General features: G+C 45.6%; 1 protein-coding gene across 1 annotated transcript in view; it reads left to right on the top strand.

Annotated features, from left to right (window-relative positions):
• The window catches only part of ASTN2 (astrotactin 2), a 668,315-nt gene that overhangs the window by 359,712 nt on the left and 293,404 nt on the right, over positions 1–15,199 (top strand). The window contains exon 10 of the mRNA XM_084821224.1: positions 4,507–4,657. Coding sequence (XP_084677350.1) covers positions 4,507–4,657 — 151 coding nt within the window. The remainder of the gene's footprint in view (positions 1–4,506; positions 4,658–15,199) is intronic.

Raw genomic sequence — 15,199 nt, 5'->3', positions numbered from 1 at the left:
TCAAGCCTCCTCTTTCAGTCTAAACTTGTTACCTTCGTTTTAGCAATATGCTTTTGGCTTGGGACTGCATGGCAGTAATGGGAAAGGAGGGTAAGATGATTGGGGGGAATGTGACTCGAAGCCATGAGATGAGGGTGGGCAGCTGTACTGAGCCAGGGATTCCCACTGCCCAAATGCAGGGATTTGTGGCAGAGAAACTGCGTGCACATTTTCCGGCAGATCTCAGCCATCATAAAAGCTAGACAGAATATATGCCACCATATATTATACAGCCATTTATAATCAGCAGACACCCCTGACACCTTTACATTTATACAGTATGATTTTCTCTGTCATTCTGAGCCCAGACTCCGGGGTTCCTCTGCTGCTATACCTCCCTGCTCTCCTCTCTTCTGCACGCCACATTCCTTTTTCTTCTGTTTTATCTTCTATGTGTAGCTTACTGTGTGTGTGTGGGTTTTTAATTAGTTCCCACTATATTTGGCTGCTTGTTCCACTAATATACTTCCTTCTTTTCTTCCCCCCCACCTGCTGGTCTTCTATTGAATGGGAAAAGGATGGGTGGGTGGAAATCATAAATGGGGAGGATGGGGGAAGAACACGCCAGCACACAGATTCTGCCCCTGGTGTAAGATCCTGCACAAACTTGATGTGTATGGAATCAAACCAAACTAGCAGCCTTTTAGATGAACCCCAGGGCGTGAAATGTTGCACTGATGCGAGAGCGTTGGTAGAGTAGAGGCCTGGTATGTCTCCTTCATGCACCTCAATCTCTTCCTCATGTGCTCAGAGACTTTCCTTGGAGGACCTGCCACCAGTCACCTTCTCCAAAGCAACTTTTTGTTCTCAGCTCCCTCCGGTTATGGTAGTCACCTCTCCCTGCTTCACTGTCACCTGCTCTTGTCAGACCCTTGTGTTTAAAGAATAATTCATCCAGAGCATCACATATATCTGTAGATGAAACACAGCTGTCTCTCTCACTCTCTCTTTTTTTTCCTTCCCCTCTGTGGCAAAGAGGTAGGATGCCAACTTGTTTTATCTCATTTGAACACTTGGTTTCCCACCCTATCTTTTCTCACTCCCACCTCCCACTCCCATTCCAGAGAGGTGAATATTTAATACAGCCAGCATCTCATTCAAGTTTGCTAGCCTTTGTCTTGTTACAGCAGTAGCACCTTCTACTTTCCTGACCAAGGTGCCCTTCCCTCTCTCCATCTGTTGCTAGCATGATCTACAACCCCGTCAGTACTGTTGTAAGCCTTTAAATCCCTAAGCACTCTTGGACCCAGTTACCTCAAGGACAAACTTCTTCCATATAGACTTTTCTGGGCTTTAAGGTTTGCCTTGAAATCCTGATTTCTGTACTGTTAAATGAGTGAGTAAAAGAGAGACAGGGCCTTCTCAGTGGCAGCATAGTGGCTCTGGAATGCCTTCCCAATGGAGATTCATCAGGCTCCCTTTTTACTGGCTTTTAGATAGAAACTGCAAACATTTTTAACACCCCCCTCCCCAAACTTTTAATGTGTAATTTGCTGATGTTATGAACTGTTTTTTTTTATGTGTGTGTTATTGGGCTTCTCTGCACAAGTGATTTATTGCACACCATGATTGGCCACTCACTGTAGTTTGTGGGTCTGTCACATGATGTTGTCAACCTCCAGGACGTCTCCCACATTTCCCCCTAGTTATCCCACTTTCAAAAAGATCAGGGATAAGCTGGAATAAACCTTAATTGTGTCATATCGGCAGTGTGTAATGCTGGCGGAGCACTGTAATTCAGCCACTAGATGGCACTGTTTCATTGAACCTATAGAGCATTGCCAAGAAAGGAAGTTTTCAGTTCCACTGTCTAAGGGAGACCATTGCAATCCCGCAAATAAAACGGAAGCAGAAAGCCCCGGTAAAGTTGCGGGATTGTAGCCTGGTGTAGAAATGCTTATAGTCTGTTTGTGTTGTATCTTCACCTCTGCTGTAATCCTCTCGATGCTCTATGGTCAGACAAGTTGGGTAAAGTTTAAGTCAGAGAGTGATCCACTTCACATGTGCAGCCGGACATGACAGTTCAATGTGCAGTTCATCCTCTAACCACAGAGTGGCTCTATTCAGGTGCAATACCAAACCATGATGTCATGCTATATGAATGAACCCTGTGCTTGTGCGCACCTCTCATCCACTGTGATTCAGTTAGTTTCTCTTTCGTGCCAACCATAGGTTGCTGTTACATCCAACCCGGCAAACGATGGATTGTGCCTGTGCTCCAAACCAGGATTGTGAATCCCTTGTTTGGGAGTGGAAGAGGGCGGGGTGAGAGCATGAACCTGAGCTGGTCATGAAACACTAAGCAATGGCTTGGCATTATGTCTGAATCAGCCCAGTGTGCGCATTGTGTTGGTCTGTGCAGGAAGCGCGTCTCGAAAAAAGGAGCAAAGTCTTGCACAGTGTGTCCTGTACACTCACATGAACTGATTTATGTGAGTTTTGTATCAAGTCTTGGCTTATTCTGCAGATAGTAATGACATGACATAATGCAGAAGAACAGACTGTGGAAAAATGGAAAGGCTGTGGATATGGCCAAGGCAAATATGGGGCTGCAGATCATACAGTTAATGGCGACTTCATCTTTTTGAACATAATAATCCTGGATTCCTGCATAAAGACCTTCTTAAACGATTGTATACAGCTGTATAGCAGGAAGTCCCCAAAGCAACCAGCTAAAGAGCAGTGGATTAATAAAATCTGGGAGACTATGTGTATGTATAAGCACCCTCAGCAAATGCAAAGAGCAAGGAATCCTCACTTGAACTATGATATTGCGGCACCATGGTTTCCATTCCTTTCCTGTGTTTTGGGCGGCAGTTCCAACCAAGTACAATTGTCTTTCAATCAAACCTCTGGCCTGCTGGTGGAGGGGCTTTCTTGCCATGTGCAGAAGAAGAGGAATAGTGGCCCATTGTCGGGGTTCTTGTGATGAGCAGCTAAGGGCACAATCCTATGGGGATAGTTGGCTGCCTCCAAACTCAGAAGCGACTGACTATCCAATGCAGGGCAGGCAGAGCATGGAGGGGATCTTCTCCTCTGTGCTCTCGCCACCCTGCATTTGTGGCTAGATGGCTGGTTATGGCCATCTAGCCAGGGAGGCTCGGAGCGGTGGGAGGGAGGCCAGACGGCACATAAGAAGCATTGTCACGGTGCTTCTGCTGTCCCTTCCACTCCCCACCCCCAGGAATGCCCCCTTTTAGAATCATAGAATCATAGAACAGTAGGGTTGGAAGGGGCCTGTAAGACCATCGAGTCCAACCCCCTGCTCATTGCAGGAGTCCAAGTCAGAGCATCCCTGACAGATGGCTGTCCAGCCTCGTCTTGAATGCCTCCAGTGTGGGAGAGCCCACCACCTCCCTAGGGAATGGGTTCCATTGTCGTCTTGCTCTAACAGTCAGGAAGTTTTTCCTGATGTTCAGCCGGAATCTGGCTTCCTGTCACTTGAGCCCATTATTCCATGTCCTGCACGCTGAGATGATTGAGAAGAGATCCTGGCCTCCCCCTCTGTGACAACCTTTCAAGTCCTTGAAGAGCGCTATGCCGCTATCCTATCTCCCCTCAGTCTTCTCTTCTCAAGGTCAAACATGCCCAGTGCTTTCAGTCTCTCTTCATAGGGCTTTGTTTCCAGTCCCCTGATCATCTTTGTTGCCCTCCTCTGAACCCTCTCCAGTTTGTCTGCATCCTTCTTCAAGTGTGGTGCCCAGAACTGGACACAGTACTCCAGATGAGTACCAGTGCTGAGTAGAGGGGAGGTAGTACTTTTGCCTCGCTCCACACTGCTCTTACGAGTGTAGAGCTGCTGATCAACCATTCCGCCTATGAGGCCATGGGGAAGGGGAAAGGGAGGCAGTTTTCTGGGAACCAAACTCAGAGTGCTGGCTCTGAGGTCGGTTCCCAGAAAATGAAAAATCCTATAGCCCTCTAGCCTCTGTGTAGTGGCCATAGGATTGCGCCCTAAGTCATATTGCTGCTATTCCATTGATTGGGCTGTTGCAGTGTGCTACAACCTGCAAGGAGGAAGTAAAGATGGCAGAAGTGCTATAAATTTCATCAGTACTATAGTGAAAGGGGTAGCCACAGTGCATATTTCTGTGTGTGTGTGTGTGTGTGTGTGTGTAGAGAGAGAGAGAGAGAGAGAGAGAGAGAGAGACGGTGTGCAAGAATCAACAGGCATGACAGGTCCCTACCCTTAGGGGCTTACAATTTAAAACAGACATGGGAAAACAACTGAAAACAGAGGGAAATGAGGTATGCAAAGCAGGGAAAGGATAGAAGATTTCTTCAATTTCACATCCTTTGGCTTAGTTGCAATAAGGTCTAGGGTCCAGAGGGGGAGGTGAACCAAAGGCTGTCTGGCAAAGGTGAGGTTTGAGGAGGGACTCAAAGGAAATAAGGGAGGTGGTTAGCCCTTTCACCTCGCCAGTGTGCATGCTTAGCTGGTTTTAACAGTCCTTTTCCTCCTCCAAGGGAAGAAGCGATGCTGTCAACCTATTTTGAAACCATCAGCGACCTGCTCTCCTCCTTTGGACCAGTCCGGGACTGCTCACGCAACAACGGCGGCTGCACCCGCAACTTCAAATGTGTATCGGACCGCAAGGTGGATTCAACAGGCTGCGTGGTATGTATGGCTCCGGGGCGAAACAGCACATCCTATGATGTGCTAGGAAAAGAGCAGGTTGAATTTGTCTGTTGGATGCGTGTCCCACTTACGGTGGGTGCAGGTGGGGCAGTGAGTTAGCTAGGGGCGTCTTCTTCTCCCATTTAGTATCCTGGGCAAAGACAGGTCAAGGAAATCCATTGTGTTCCCCCCATTACTCCAGCTCAGGAATGAGCAAAGTGGTTTTTAAGAAGTCATTTAAGCTTTTGCCTACACACTGTTTGGAAATCTCAGATTGAAGTGGATCTGGTTTTGAGAGCTTATGCAGGATGTTTATTTCACTGAAACCACACAAGGATGCTTAATTCAAACAGTTTTCTTTTTAACCATCTTTTCTTCCTTTGCCCTCCAGCCTCCACCCTACTGTCCCCTCATTATCATCCCAGGAGTGTAGGCCTGTATCCTACCTGGAGAAATGTGCCACCTTTAGAAGTCAAGATGCATTACGAGAGAACGTGAAGCTAAATGGCAGCCTTGTTTCTCTCTCTACATTGTATGAAGTAGTAGCAGTGGAAATAAGAGTTCCAGGTCATGCAGCAAAACAAAACAAATAAAACAGAAGCCCTTCCCCTTCTCTCGCAGTGGTTGGTTGTGTCTGAATTGTAAGCGAGATAAAGCATTTGAGCTGTGGGTGTCAGGAATGACTATGTGTCTGTGTGTTTGGGGAAAGGTTCAAGGAGTGCATACATGCACACCAATTTGTAAGCCAAAGAAAATGCTACTGAGAGGTAGTTGCTACTGTGCGTAGTGGTGGTGGAGGTGGAATTAAATGTTGTTTCCCTTCATTTCTCTCCGTTTCAATTTTCATTTGTGGGCTCTGGAGCTAAAAAAAGTTGGCTCTGTAAACAGCAAAAGCCTTCTTGGATTTGGAACCAGGGGCACACTTCTCGGCAGTTTGGAGGGGACAGAGACTGCCTTAGTATGGCTTAAAGTCACAAAAGAGTCCATATTCCTCATCTTCCTTTTCTCATTCATTTCTTCTCCTTTCTTTTCTTTTTTTTTTAAATTTTGCTTGAGGCAGGGCAGGGAAACAAATGGCATCAGTCCTTCTGGTAGAGAATTAAATATATGTTTTCCCTCTCTGTCCTGGCAGGGTCTCCCCTACCCCAGCTGTTAGTGTGTGTGCTTCTGTCTGTTCGTAGCCCATTCTCTGGGGACCCAATGTTTGGTGTTCAGCACAATTCAGACACATAATCAAATCCCCCCTTTCCCCATGGCTTCAATGTGATTGCTGTTCTCGGTATTGTACTTCCAGACATAGTGTGTCTCTGAGCATACTCTTTCAGTTTCTTTTCACACCGAGCCCATCATAAATATATATATATATATATATATATATACACACACACACACACACACACACACATACATATACACACACACACACACATTGTGGAAACCAATCTTTGGAATAGCACAGCCCTTCCATCCTTTTTTAAGATAATTAGTTCCCCCCACTCCCTCCTTATTTTTTGGTGTGTCAGCACCTACAAGATGCTGGTTCTGATTTGGCTGAAGCAAGGAATAAAAACAGCTTGTGCACACATGCTTTTGTGCTCCCCCCCCATCCCTTCCCCACACACAGGTGGTTGGGTTTGCCATCTGGTCAATTTTATACCTTCCTTGCTTTTTCACACACACACACACACACACCGACCCCAAACTTGGTTATTTAATCTATTCTTCAGTGCTAGATAAAAGGCATTTCACTGTGCAGATATAAATGTGTTACCATACACATCTGCAGCAAGCAATCCTATGAGCAAGGATGCAATCCTACATCTTTAGGAAGAGGAGCTGGCAAATGGCTGGCTACGGAGCAAATGATTCCAATGAGCAAGCCTTTGAAACAGGCAGTCTGGTTCCCTCCAGATATCTTGGATTACAACTCCCATCAGCCCCAGGCAGCATGGCCAGTGGTCAGGAATTATGGGAGTTGGACGCAAAACATCTGGGGAACACCGGCTCCTGCTTTAAAGGCTCAAATTCTCAAACATCACCAAGGGTGAAGGGTGGTGAATTGAGTGGTAGCTTCCCTAAGAGACTATATAAGTTACATGAGAGGAGAAGAATTTCAGAAATGCTGTCACTCACCTTATCAGCTTTGTTCATATTATTTTTAGGCTGGGTGGGGCTTTTTTTTGCGGGGGGGGGGGTTGTTTGAATTTGTACATCAGCTAGAGCAGCAGTCTCCAAACTTTTTTGATCGCATACCCCATCAGTAAAATATTTTTGAGCATGCACCCCAATGTATGTATGTTTGTTTATTTATGTACTAATGTATGATGTACATTTTAAAACATACACAAAAACAGAAATAAAAAGGATGAGGTAAAGATGAAATAACCAATATTTTTTTTAAAAAATAATTGTTTAATTTTATTTATTGGCAGTACAATACCCCTTTTTGCTCTCACTAAAAAAAAAGATTATTAATAATAATATTTTTAGTGAGCGCAATGTGATTGAAGATGCTTCATTATTTTTGAAAATGTTGGCTTAACACTTTGTGATACAGTGATTTGAAGGTCTGGTTCTAAGTTCAGTTTATTTCGATACTTGGTTTTAATGGCTGTCATAAACAAACAAACAAATACCTCACAATGATACATAGATCCAAATGGAAGAAGTGCATCGTTGGCTGTGCTTCCTAAACAATGATACTCATTTTCTGATCCCATCCCATTATGCAAAGGTTTTTGTTGAAATTCAGCTAGTACATTTCCGTCTTCCCTGATGTCGAGCAGTTGTTCTTGCAAACTAATCAGGTGTTGCATTTTTTTATATTTTTAACAAATGGGTTCACACAACCCACGGAAACTCTCCACTGGGAAGATTAACCCTTCCCGCTCTCCTTCGGCAGGATGGAAGCGGAGAGGTCGGTGCTTGCCTCCTTCTAGGCTTCATTCTGCCAAAGGAGAGTGGGAAGGGTTATTTCCCTTCCCACTCTCCTTTGGCAGGATGGCATCTGCTCCCGTGCTGTGGCTAAGCAGGCAACTCTGTGCCTTCCTCTGCCGTGCCTGGCAGAGACTGGCACAGTTGCTCTTGGTGGCCATGGCAGAAGAGTCGAGAGAGAAATGCCGTGGTGCTTCTCTCTTGGCTCCTGTCCTGTCCCGCCCTGCTGCCTCCACCACCGCTGCAAACGGTGCCAGCTCATTGGAGCCACGGGAGGCTGCTCAATGATCAGGTGGCTCACGCACCCCACTGAATCATCTTCCACACCCCCTGGGGTACGCGCACCCCACTTTGGAGACCGCTGAGCTAGAGGACACGTTGTTGATCAACTAATAAATTAATAAATGCGATAAACAGTGAAATGGAACTTCCTGGATTTCTCCCACCTCATTCGATGCCATGCGTAGGTCAGGTCTAGGCCTCAGTCCTACAGGAAGGCTAACAATTCCTAATTCTCACTTAGGAAGTGGTATCCAGTCTTAGAAAGTGTTTTATATCACGATAACTGTGCTAGTCTTTAAGGTTTAAACAACAAACTTAAAACAGTTTGTGTGTGTGTGTGTGTGTGTATGACAGATAGAAAGAGTAACAACAGAGTGTTCAAAAACATATTTAAGCTAAACGTTTTCAGTATCTGTGCTATTAAATGGATGTCAGGAGTGTCGGTTTGGAAGGCCTGGAGATGAAAGGAGAAAAGGAGAAAGAACAGGGCTATGAGTGGTGTAATGCCTACGAATGGTCCTCCAGACTGAGGCCATCGGGACTAAGACCTCCAGACTGAGGCCATCGGGACTAAGAGTTCTTAATCTGCCTTAATCAGGTCGATGGTTTGTAGGCATCACACCACTCTTAGCTCTGTTTTTTTCTCCTAAGGAATTTCATCTCCAGGCCTTCCAAACTGCCATTCCTGATATCCATCTAACAGCACAGTTACTAGTGATGGCGGAAGCCCAAACGTTTGGCTTATTTTGTTGTTGTTGTTGTCGTTATCCTGCCTTTTTCCCAATACCGGGACTCAAGGCGGCTTTACAACATTAAAAAGGTATACAGTTGAAACATATACACAGAAATATACAAAAGTTATACAGCTTAGATATAGCTTAGATATATATTTTTGAACATTCTCTTGTTAGTCTTTCTATCTTTCTTATCTATTTTACTTTAAGAGTGACTGCATCCACAGCGGATCCAGATCCCCCTTGTTGCTTTGCTGTTGTGCCGCTTTACACTAACGCACGCACGTGTGTGTGTATATGTGTGTGTGTGTGTATATATATGCATGTGTGCGTGTGTGCGTGTGTATATCCATGTGTCGGAGTGTGTGTTGGGGTGTGGGTGTGTGTATATATATATATGTGCGTGCATGTGTGTGTGTGTATGTGTGGGTTGGTGTGTGTACACGCATGTGTGTGTATATGTGTGTGTTGGTGTGCGTGTGCATTTGTATACCTGTGTGTCGGGGTGTGTGGGGTGTGTGTGAGTCTATACATGTGTGTTGGGGTGTGTGTGCGCGTGTATGTGTGTGTGTGCGTTGGTGTGCATGCGACCATGTGTATATATGTGTGTTAGGGGTGTGTGTGCGTGCGTGCGTGCGCGCGCGCGTGTGTATATCTGTGTGTCGGAGTGTGTGTGTGTGTGTGTATATGTGTGGGTCAGTGTGTGTACGTCCACGTGTGTGTATATGTGTGTGTCGGTGTGCGTGTGCACATGTGTGCGCATGTGTGTGTATACCTGTGTGTCAGGGTGTGTGTGTGTGTATTTATGTGTGTGTGTGTATATGTGTGTTGGTGTGCGTGCAAGCGTGTTTAAATATGTGTGTTGGGGGGGTGCGCGCGCGCGTGTGTGTATATGTATACCTGTGTGTCGGGATGTGTGTGTGTGTGGGGGGGGTGTATGCATGTGTGTTGGGGGGGTGTATTTGTGTGTGTGTGTGTGTGTTGGTGTGCGCGCGCGTGTGTGTGTGTGTTGGTGTGCGCATTTATATAGTTGTGTTGGGGGTGCGTGCGTGTGTGTGTATATATGTGTGTGTTGAGGTGTGCGCACGCGTGTGTATATATATGTGTGTGCGCACGTGTGCGTGTATATATGTGTCGGGGTGTGTGGTGTGTGTGTGTATGTGGGTCGGTGCACACGCGTGCGTGTGTATATGTGTGTTGGGGGTGTGTGTTGTGTGCCTCCTCCTCCTCTTCTGTCTCCTGTGTATCAGTACATCTGTTGCTTTGCCAACTTTCCTATCCTCTTCCTTCTCTCTGTATATGCTTATGCTTATCCTCCTCGCCATCCCATCCCATCCCATCCCATCCCATCCCTACTTCGGGCTGATTTAGTGATTCTGATCCTGCCGCTTAAGTTCCCCTGTATTAACCCTTGCCTGTGGATCTGCCCAGCTCACCGCCCCGCTGGCCCTCCGCCAGGGTAAGGGCTCTTCCTCCAGCTCCTGGCTGCTCAGCTGCCCGAAGCCCCCGAGCGAATGCCCTGCCGGCTTGCATCTTGTGAGCATGCTGGTGAGGTTGTCTGCTATGCAGTGGAGCTGATCCGTAGCAGAATCCGCAGCTGTCGCCTTTTGACACCAAACGGTGCTAACAAGGTACTAAAGGAGGAACTTTGCCAGGATCCCAGCACACCGCAGCAGGCTGTGTTCTTGGGGGCGATGGCATTGAATGTTCCCCCCTGCTTTTAATTAAAAAGCTATTTAAGTCCCCGATCCCATTGTTTCGGTAAGAGGCCACTGCAGCTTCCCTCCCCAAAGCTATCTGTTGCTGGGTCTCCCCCCGCCCCACCTCCCCCAGCACCAGGTGTTTTTGAAGTGCCAGGAGCATCTCTGCTGTACTTTTATTAAACATTGCCGACAAAGCGGTTGCTAATATTTAGAGGATGCAGTAGAATATTTGAAAAGGCAGCAATTTACTCTCGGCAGTATTAAATATTCTTTTACAAGTGTAATAATGAAAAAAGAAGCTGAGGGAAGCGGGGAAAAAAACCTTTTAGACAATTTAGCTCACTTATTTCCTTTCCGTGTTGTCAGTAATGAGGCATTTCTGATATTCCAAAAGCAAGACCTCCATCACCTGACCTTGTTGTTAATGAGGGGTTTTTGTGTAGCTGCTGAAAGTAATGGAAATAAACAGGCAATGGTCTGGATGTTCATTTTCTGGAGCAAACGGACCATTGGTTCCTTTAATCTCGCCTTCAAAGTCCCTCATTTCCTCAGTCCATTTTCAGTTGCAATGGCTATGTTAGGTACAGCTAGATTCCCGGCCATCTGATAGAAAGCCCAAAGGAAACATTACAACGGCAAATTCTGCACTGTGGTGGGTTTCTTCCATGCCTTCCATCAGCCCCAGTGGTCCAAAATGGGAGTCAGTGAGGTGGCCTTTACATGTTCTCCCAGCCACATGGTGGCCATTTATCTGTGATCTGAACTCTCGTAGCTGGGAGAATATAGGGAGCTGCTGTGTACCAAGGCAGACCGTAGCTCAGCTGTAGAGCAACTAGTGCTTTCCATGTAGAAGGTCCCAGGTTCAGTCGCCACCATCTCCAGGTTGGGCTAGGAAAGAATCATAGAATCATAGAATAGTAGGGTTGGAAAGGGCCTACAAGACCATCGAGTCCAACCCCCTGCTCAGTGCAGGAATCCAAGTCAAAGCATCCCTGACAGATGGCTGTCCAGCTTCATAGAATCAAGAATAGTAGGGTTGGAAGGGGTCTACAAGACCATCGAGTCCATCCCCTGGCTCAATGCAGGAATCCAAGTCAAAGTATCCCTGACAGGTGGCTGTCCAGCCTCGACTTGAATGCCTCCAGTGTGGGAGAGCCCACCACCGCCCTAGGTCATTGGTACCAATGTCATCTTGCTCTAACAGTCAGAAAGTTTTTCCTGATGTTCAGCTAGAACCTGGCTTCCTGTTAACCTGAGCCCATTATTCCATGTCCTGCACTCTGGGATGATCGAGAAGAGATCCTGGCTTTCCTCTTGTACTTGAAGAGCGCTGTCCTATCTCCCCTCAGTCTTCTCTTCTCAAGGCTAAACATGCCCAGTTCTTTCAGTCTCTCCTCATAGGGCTTTGTTTCCAGTCCCCTGATCACCTTTCTTGCCCTCCTCTGAACTCTCTCCAGTTTGTCTGCATCCTTCTTAAAGTGGGGTGCCCAGAACTGAACACAGTAGATGAGGCCTAACCAGTGCTGAGCAGAAGGGAACTAGCACTTCATGTGATTTGGAAGCTATACTAATTATTTAGTATATACTAAACAATACTATACTATACTAATTTGGAAGCTATATTAGTGCAGTCCAAAGTAGCATTTGCCTTTTTTGCAGCCACATCGCATTGTTGGCTCATCCCATCTGAGGTCCTGGAGAGGCGGCGCCTCTCAGTGCAGATGATACTGAGCTAGATGGACCAGTAGTGGTCTTACTTGAAATAAGGCTGCTTCCTGTGCCCCTTATTCAGAAACATGGAATCTTGCTCTCTTTTTAGGGAAAGGGCTGTAGCTCAGTGGTGGAGCACCTGCTTTGCATACAGAAGGTCCCAGGTAGGAATCTCCAGGAAGGGCTAGGAAAGACCTCTGTCTGAAGCCCTGGAGAACCACAGCTGGTCATTGTAGACAAGATGGAGCTAGCCAGATGGCTTGGTATGAGGCATCCTCCTATTCTCCACTCCCGCCCACTCACTCTGTGCTGTAAATTCCCCCATGCCCCCTTAATAGGTATCTGGAACTTTCCCCAGCCTGGGGATGCCACCGGTAGGCCTAGCCGTGCCCTAAGCAGAGCTAACAAAAACCAGAAGGGAAGCGCTGAAACAGGACAGAATGCGGAAAGGGCGAATGAAAAGCCTTTTTATCAAAGCCAATGTATTTTAGAGGGGCTGTGGCTCAGTCGCAGAACTCCTGCTTTGCGTGCAGAAGGTTCCAGGTTCAATCTCCAACATCCCCAGGTGGGGCTGGAAATATTCCTGCCAGAAACACTGGAGAGCTGCTGCCAGTCAGTGTGGACAATACTGGGCTTAGATGGACAATTAGTCTGACGCAGCAGAAGGCAGATTCCCGTGTTCCTAGACCACTGGTGCATTATTAGCTATGCTGACTCGATGTGGCCAGCCCTAGCTGGAGATGCCTGCAGTTGAACCTGGGGATATCTGAATGATCCAACCCTGTGAGGGGAGCCTGATATGTGGGTCGTTCCTGCAGAAACCATATCCCCTGCCATCCCATCACTGTGCCAATTTTGTGAGGAAGACCCATGCAGTTACCACTGCCACTATCCACTTACAAAGTTGGAGTTTTCCAAGACACATAGAAGCTGCTTTCAGACAAGCAAGCTCCCCTGTCACTGGTAGAACATCTAAAGGACATTTGGACATTCAGAATTTTTTTCTGCCCTGAGTAATCATAGGCTTTGCTATATACGTTGAGAAGTGGGACCTGCAACAAAATGTTGCATAACAAAATGTTGCAACATGGAGTGTTCTGGTTCAGGGTTCCTTCCAGCCAGGCACACCGCTTTTGGGTTACTCCATTCCATTCCCTTTTTCTATGTTGAGCCCACAATGGTCAGTCAGCATTCTGATTTAGCATGCTCACACCTCATCACACTGTTTTGGGGATTCTCAACCCCCCCCACACACACACACTTATAGATTTCTTTTTCCCCTCAACATTTCTTCTTCCTCTTCCTCTCCTCCTCCTCCTCCCTTTTGTATTGCTGCAAACCTTGAAGCTCCCTGAGCAAGCTCATACCTTCTTCATGTTCATGGATGGTGCTGTGTAAGCTGTGTAAGGATTCAGACTTGGAGAATGAGTTCACTCCATATATAGGTTAGTCAGGTAGGGCAGTGGGTGTCCATCTCAAATAATTGTTCCCATTCTCTACCACCCAGATAGTCATGTTGACCGCAATCTTTCCATGTGGCTTGGGAACACATCTAATGTAGAATCTGTTGCAGAATAAGCCTGAATCAAGTAATGTGAAAGTACGCCTTTGGGCTATTTGAGATACCATAATACTGGCCCAAATGAAATATACACTGTTTTGCTAAACACTTGGCTAAATTAACTTCCGGCTAATTAGGTGATATCTGAAGCTCTTGCTACTTGATGAGCATACTTCAGCTCCTTGACCAGCTCTTGTTGGACATTCCCAGCAAAATGTAGGATTGACTTGTCCCAGTGTTGGACAATTTCATGGAGGATAAGGCTTCTCAGTGGCACTTCTCATGATAGCTACGTCATCCCTCCAGAGTGCAAACAGGATGATGAACTATGCCTTTGGTCGGGTTAAGAGGGTTATTCTTATGTTCGGGTCTGTTTATTAAACAGTAAATGTTTTTGGAAGGCACAACAAACAAATGAACTCCATTCTTGATGTGGGAGGTACCTCATTTAGAATGAATTTGGGACATGCAAGCCCTCTATATGACCTAGAAGAAAAGGAATTACCTGTCGAAGGCTGAGCATCTGTCAGGCTACCAAAAAGGCTTCTGCCCTGCCAGAATTCATAAGTGGGTATTGTTCAAGATGGCTACTGTGGTCTTGGGATCTCTAGACTTCACCTCCTACTGTAACCTTGACAGATGTCTTTTGAAACAGCTGCTCTGCTATGAAAAGGCAAGTCAGAAATAGCACCCACTTACTCAGCACATCTGTTCTCTGTGCATACATATGGACCATCTTATTGACTGCATAGACAAGAACAAAGCCATTCCTCACACTTCAGTCCTTTTCTTTTTGATTCCTCCCCTGCACTTCCATTCTAGGCAGTGATGAAAGATCAATTCCATTCAATTTATTACGGTCATAGACCAACAAGTTAAAAGATAATTTCAAATACATCATTTATATAAACTGTCAAATTTAAAATCAAAAGAAGAAATATCACTAAAAAACAAAAACAAAACACAAGTTAAAATAGCCTCAGTTACAATGTTTAAATGAAAGAACAGAATCTCATATCTAAAGCACAAAACCTCATAAACATAACGTAATATTATTTATAATATAACCTCTGCAAGGATTTGTTATCCTTGATTTATCATCGCTTTCCTACAAGAAATAGCAGACATGCAGAAATGTGCTACATTATGAGTGACCTGAGAATTCCAGTCTGATAATAAATATTTTAAATAAAATGTTTCAGACCTTCCTGTTTTTTTTTTAAAGAATAAGAGTGATAGGATATTTTCGGAGGTCATGATAAAAAGGGCAATGAAACAGTACATGAGCTTCCGTTTCCACACTTTCTAAATCACGTGGGCACACTCGCTCTTGAATGGGGATCTTATTATGTCTGCCTTCCAAAAGTGCGGAAGGTAGGACACTTAATCTAGCTAGCATAAAAGCCTTCCTGTATTTGGGAATTTGCAGATTTGACATATAATTTGACATTTTAAATGCTCCTACATAATCCCGATAGTTAGAATAGCGGGCGATCAAACTCAAATGTTTTTGAAATTTGATGTCTCCCAAAATATGTAAAGCATCAACCGAAAAGCCCAGATGCTGTAATTTTGCCATCAATGATCATTTCATTTCATTTATTATATTTCTATACCA

The sequence above is a fragment of the Heloderma suspectum genome, chromosome 14 (genome assembly GCF_057233095.1).
Source record: "Heloderma suspectum isolate Gila_16-S chromosome 14, 16-S_ref, whole genome shotgun sequence".
Lineage (NCBI taxonomy): Eukaryota > Metazoa > Chordata > Lepidosauria > Squamata > Helodermatidae > Heloderma > Heloderma suspectum.
Note: the sequence above shows the minus strand (reverse complement) of the source record. Positions and strands in the feature narration are given on the sequence as shown.